This window comes from Falco biarmicus, chromosome 7, assembly GCF_023638135.1.
Source record: "Falco biarmicus isolate bFalBia1 chromosome 7, bFalBia1.pri, whole genome shotgun sequence".
In the NCBI taxonomy this organism is placed as follows: domain Eukaryota; kingdom Metazoa; phylum Chordata; class Aves; order Falconiformes; family Falconidae; genus Falco; species Falco biarmicus.
The window spans coordinates 28304301-28310493 of NC_079294.1; the positions used below are offsets into that span (position 1 = coordinate 28304301).

General features: G+C 48.3%; 1 protein-coding gene across 11 annotated transcripts in view; it reads left to right on the plus strand.

The window, feature by feature from the left end:
• Positions 1–4394, plus strand: part of TSPAN18 (tetraspanin 18) — a 133780-nt gene extending 129386 nt beyond the window's left edge. For all 11 annotated transcript variants that reach the window (XM_056345403.1, XM_056345399.1, XM_056345410.1 and 8 more), the window contains one exon: positions 760–4394. In XM_056345403.1, coding sequence (XP_056201378.1) covers positions 760–807 — 48 coding nt within the window. In that variant the 3' untranslated portion in view covers positions 808–4394. The remainder of the gene's footprint in view (positions 1–759) is intronic.
• The last annotated feature ends 1799 nt before the right edge of the window (positions 4395–6193 follow it).

Here is a 6193-nt window from a genome sequence, read left to right on the forward strand (position 1 = left end):
GCCACACTGGCCACGGGGTCTTTGGGGACCCACCGCCTGCCCCAGGGCCCCACACAGTCACTGCCTTCCTTGCAGAGCACCCCAGTAAGCTGGCTAATCTATCACTTGGTTAATGTGTTCAAACCCAGCCTTTGCTTTAATAACTTCTGTTTAGAGCCTGAAAGTGTATTAGCTCCAGAGCATCTTCACTATCCTTCATTAGTACCTGACTCTTTGGCAATGTTTCTGAGGAACAGGCTTCTACCAGATATAATATTTGCCCAGAAGCGATGTCCCTGCAGTATTGCCGGGGAAAGGCTGTGTGCTTTCCCCAGTCCTGTCTTGTGCAAAGGAGAGGGATCTGGGCAGAGAACTCCAGCAGCCCCCACACATGCCATGCTGTGCCTGTTCCAGGCTGTGGCAATGAAGTGCAGAGCAGGGATGGTGGAGTCTGCCCCCCTGCTTACACCAAAGGCAGTTTGGGAATGAAGCCAGGCTGCTGCTGTAGCTACAAACGGGGCAGGGGGAGGCAGGGAGCGGGGGCAGGGCAGGGGAAGGGGGGATCGCATTCAGGAAAAATAGAAAAGTTTTTCCACTGCCTTCCGCGGGTGGTGAAAAGGGTTCCCCTTCACTGCCTCACTGCCTGCGGGGCAGGAGGGACTGACAGGAGTGATCCCAGGGCCAGGGAGGGCTTTGCCGATCTTCTGGAAGATGCAGCTGACTCTTGTGGTTCTCTGTTTTGTTTTTGCCCTCTTCTTCCCCACCCCCACCCCTTCCCAGCTGTTCGCCATGATCTTTGCTATGTGTCTCTTTCGAGGGATCCAGTAAGAGGTGGCCCATGAACCACCATGTTCCCCACATGCTCGGAAGAAGGAAAATCAGAAGAAACAAAACCTGAAAACACCCAAAAAACTTTATTTTTTTTAACAAAATGGGGTAGGGAAAAAAAAAAAAGAAAAAAAAAAAGAGGTTGTAATATATGAATGACCAAAAGGATTGTACTTCAGGGGCTGGAACTTTGAGGTGATGTGCACTACACTGTACACCGGACCCTTGCCCAGAGCCACCCGCAGCAGCCGTGGAGCAGGAGCCCAGCGCAGCTGATTGCACTAGAGACTGATGGAGCCGGCCGGGCGGGAGCGGGAGGACGGGCACAGCTGTCTCTCCTGCAAGGCCATGGCTACCGTTCACGACTTTGTCATGCTTTAGACAGCAAAGGACTGAAGAACAGACATGCAGGGGCTGGATGAGCCAAAGTCTGGACTGTCCAGGTGGGTTTGCAACAAGCAGTGGTGGCTTACCTAAGAAGTAGGTAGTCATCGTTTGCATGGTTCTGGCTTGAATTCCCAGCCACGAAATGAAAACACACATGCTTCAGTGGAAGCTCTGCCCTCGTCACCTGAAGCTTGCCAGAGAAGTCAAGCACTGCAGTGAGGCTGGCTTCCCTCTGGAGCCCCAGGCAGGGGCAGCATAGTCTCATATAGCAATGGGATTCAGCTAAGGCTGGCTGATGGTCGAGAATTTGGTGCCTACCTTTCTGTTTTTACTAAGATTTACTGTTCGTTGTTGTGAAAAAGAAAGAAACCAAACGGTTCCCTACTGTCTTTCCATCTGCTGGGAAAAATTATGGCTCTGGCCAAGAATCACTGATACTGCTGCCTTCCTGAGAAGGCAAGGAAATATTAAATCTTGTCAGCCTTTGCCTTTCCCTTCATACTTGCAAAAAGTGGATTGTGGTGCTCTGTTAGCATAAATATTTGCAGTGGTTCTTACATGCTTTCCAGTTCTAAGGGGAGGTCCAGGCATGGTGCTGGATGGAGGAGGCTGAGGTTTGTCAGCCACTCCCACACTGTTTGCCTGAAAGAGTCTTGTGGCGTTACTTCTGTTCAGAGGATTTCCTGCAGGATTCTCCCATGGGCTCATGATGAAAGCATCAAATCAGAATTGTTTTAGTCTGCCTGTTAGTTGAGAGTGTTTCCTCCCCTGAGATAGTTTGACATTTAACTGACGTGTCATCTACTTAATCATTTGGAAGTGAACTTGAGAAAGATGCCTGGGGCTGGACCTTGGTCAGAGGTTAAGGTGGAACTGCTGAGGCCCCAGGCAGGCTCTAAGAGCATCCAGCAGACAGCCAAACCACCCCAGCTGCTGCCCCAGGGACTGTGGTTATTGACCCAGACAGGTCACTCTCCTCTGGAAGCATCAATTCCTGTTGCCTTAGTTGTTCATGTGGTTACTCCCTGACCCCAAACTCACTTTACTTGGGGGAGGACAGAAGGGGCTGTGGTTTCTTGTTTAGCTTAGGTCTTTTTACAGATTTTATAGGCTCAGATTGTGGAGCACTTTTATATAGGCTGAAACCAGCCCCTCTGGAAGCTGTAACCACTGGCAAGCAGGGAGAGGGGGCAGAAGGCAGCAGCAAAGAGCAGAGCGGTAACCTCGTGCCCTGACTTTGCAGCAACAGGTATGTTGCCTGGGTGTTCCCTGACACCACCAGGGCTGTGTCCCTTGGGCTTTCCCAGTGGCACTGCACAGGCTACAGGGAAGGAAGGAAAGCAGCAGAAAGGCTTGTCCATGACAGAAAAAGATCCTGGTTAAATATCCAGATTGGGGAATGAGGATGCTAAGGAACAGGAAGGAGGCATTAGAGCTTTTCCAAGTTTTATTTGAGAACAATTTGCACATCAGCAGGAGAGGGCCTGGGCAGGTAGAGCTGTAGCCCACCCGGTGCTGCAGTCAGCATATTCCAGCATTGTAATAGGCGGCCAGGGCTACTGAGCGGCCTCAGATGTTGCATTAAACCTTGTGGAAAGCTTTTCTGAACTGTTTCCCTCTGGATCTTCTTTTAATGAGGCATTTTAGCATTAAATCCTGGTCTGTTGTTTAATGAAGGAAAACAGTTACACTAGCCAAAACCCAGCAGTATTTGTACCCAACAGCAGGTGCTGTGCTTAAGATAGGAAAAATCTGTTGCATCTGCTAGTCTTGCAGGGAATGGGCTGAGCAGAAGGCGAGCTTATCTGTTCTGCTTCTGCCTCAGGAGCTGGTGTCAGTGACTGTTCTGGGAGAGCAATTCCCCAGGGATGAATAAACCATCAGCAAAGACAGTAATTTGGCTGGATGTGAGCAAGGGAAGCAAACTGCCTCCCCCAGTCTCCAATTTTTTCCTTTACCCTCAGTTTATTATGTAAAGGCCTGGCTGTCTCAGGTCAGAGCCTGGAAGGTGAATAACCTGATTTGGATATTTGGGTACCTGCATGGTGGGTGGCTGAAGGAAGAAAAAAACCAAAAAGCCTTAAAGCCTTTTTCTGCTACCAGTGGCATGGGGGAAAAAAACATCAGAGCTGGGGGAACTGGACCAAAAGCACCGAAGTGCAAAGTGATAAATATACACACTTGAAGCAGGACTTCTGCTTGTTTCTCTTTGGCTTTCCTAATTCTGTACTCATTGCTTTGTCTGGGTTTAGCTTTCTCACTTTCCCTCTCTCCCTAATGGTAGTCCCTGTACCTTAAAATCGCTCTCATTCTTCTGTTATTCTGGCCTTTCTTACCTGCTCCGATCCCCCATTGCTCTTTTCTGGCTGAAGACTTCAAATCCTCTCTGCAGCTGGCTAGTGTGCCACTGGGAACACAGCTTGAAACCCCAGCAAAGGCCAGGCAGCACATTTTAAACAAGAATTGGAGATAGCTGTAAAGATACGTGCAAGTCTGAGAAGACCTGTGGAAGGTGGTAAGAGGCAGAAGGCATTTCCCCCTGGGGAATTTAACGAACAAGCAAGACCAGAAAGCAGACTCCTGCTGTATGGCAAAGCATGTAAATTTGTTGGTTTTGTCCTTTGGTTTTGTGGCTGCCCCCTCTGTTGTACAGTAGTTTTCAGAACAGTAGGCAGGAGAAGCAACTGTATTTTTATATTTGTTTTTAACAGCTCTGGTGAGTATTTTGGGGTAAGGGGCTCAAGCTAGATTTGCTGCTTGCTGGAGAGCTCCAGCAGGCTGGGGACTGGAGGAAGCTGCCGTGCTGCTGCCTCCTTCGCTGTAGTACAGTGACCGTGGCCCAAGGCCCTTGGGTGGAAGGAGTAAAAAGCAGCTTGTGCCTGTGAGCCCACAGCCCCTCTTGGTGCCCCTGCCTCCTGGCTGTTATTTAATGCTCAAGTGACTGTCACAAACGCCTGGGAAAAGGGCTACGTGTGAAATAACGTTTGAAATCTATTTTAAAAAAAAAACCTGTAAATGTTCTTTTTATTAGATAGTGGAGCTAATTTATCCTGTATTCCCTACTGTAATGCTTTTTTATATTGAAAGGATTTTTTTTTTTTTTGGTAATATAAACCAGAACACAAGCCTGAAGCACTCTCTGCACGGTTTTTGTGTGCTTTTCTTAAAAAATTAAAAAATAAAAGAAAGATATTGTGACAGTGAAGTGAAACGGCTTTAATTTTCACTATTTGCTTGGTGTTAAGTACAGTCACTTTCCTACCAGAGGAGAACGAATGAACTTGGGTACAGCAGCTAAAATGAGGTATAAACTGAAGTGTCCCATTCTCCTCCTCACCCCCCACCCCCAAGTAAAAACCCTTGACCAGAAAGGAGAAGCCAGCTTAGGACAGACAGAGCCTCTCCTTTGTATCCAGCTCCAGTTTGCCAAATAGTGGTTAGGCATAAATAAGGCGATGTAGGGAGTTATGTGAATGACAAGCTTTCTTCATCCTCAAACGCGAGGGCTCTATGAATGCAAGGGTTTGGGTCTACCTCTGGCAGAGCAAGGGGGTCAGCCTTAGTCCTGGCCTGTGCCTGCTCAGAGCACAACCTCTGGGGAACACAAGTCCTAACCCTGCACAACATTATACAAATGCAGGTAATTCATTGCAGTCTCCCTTGGGAGATGGTGTTGGTCCAAGAGCTTTCTCACAATTTAACAGATAAGGAAACTGAGGCCCATAAAGATGGAGTTTTTTTTCTTAGCAGCTCAGTAGCAGATCCTGAAGTGATGCTTCAGGCTTTTGATCCCACATTATATGCCCAACTGCCACTTGCACCTGTGATGCCAGCACTTCTGTCCTTAGGGATGCAGTTCTGTACAAATATTCCAGCATCCTCCTTCCTTTCCCCCATTCACAACAGAGTGAAGACAACCAGGCACAGCTGGTTTCTGGCAGCAGTGCAGATGCTCTGCCCAGGCTCCATCTTCAAGCCACCCTGAGAAACTCCCTCCTCGACCTCACCTGCTATTCAAATTCACTTCCTCACATGGGCTTGGCCATGTTTCTCCTGCAGCACCTTGCTAATGAGAAGAGACCATGCCAGGGACCATCACCTTTTTGTAGCCATTGCCAAGCAAAGGCATCCATTTGCCCCTTCTCACTTAGTTGTAGAAGAGGTGTAGAGCCCCAGTCCACTTCCACACTTTCTACACGATCCATTTATAGCAAGAAGCATGAAAATAAAACTTCTTAATCTCTTCCCTTTCAGGACTAGATACCAAGTAGCATGAAATCTCTTACCACTGGTCACTCTCCCAGGCTTTGCTCTACACTGGAGCAGGAGACATTGACTGGCAAAACTAGAAGTGGCTCACTGCTTCAAGTTTTGCAGAGGCAGCTACCAAGCAGGGGACCAGCTGAATCTGACCTCACCTCATTTAAAGCTCCTTTGGAAAGCTGCAACTGCTTCCCCCCACCCCCCACCTGATTTAGCCATCAAGAAGTCTTTGGAGAACTGCTCTTACATAGCGCAGTAACTCATTTCTCTCACCTGCTGGATGACATGTCAAGGTACACTAGGTACGCTAATCAGCGGCCACCTACAGACCCAGAGTCATAACTAAGTTCCTAGGACCTGTGGCCAACACAGATGGGAAGACAGTATTAAGATGACCTTCCACTTCCTTCTTCTGCAAGATTGCTTTTGCTGTGGTCAGTTTTACTTGTCTTTCCTAGAAACATCATTTCCCACCCCCCAAAACCAACAAGTCAGTGTATACATTCATGTGACCCCCAAAACACAAAGAATCAAGCTTCACGTACCTATACCCACAACTACAGCCAAAGTACTGGACTGAAGCCATTGCAGCTGCCTGTGCAGGTGGTGTGCAGGGTGAGAGCAACAGCCACAGCATGCCATGCTCCAGCTCCCACACACAGCTTATTTGTGGTAATAAGACCACGGTCGGTCTGCTGAACTTGATCATTCCCTGCTTCACAGGGAAAAGGTTTCC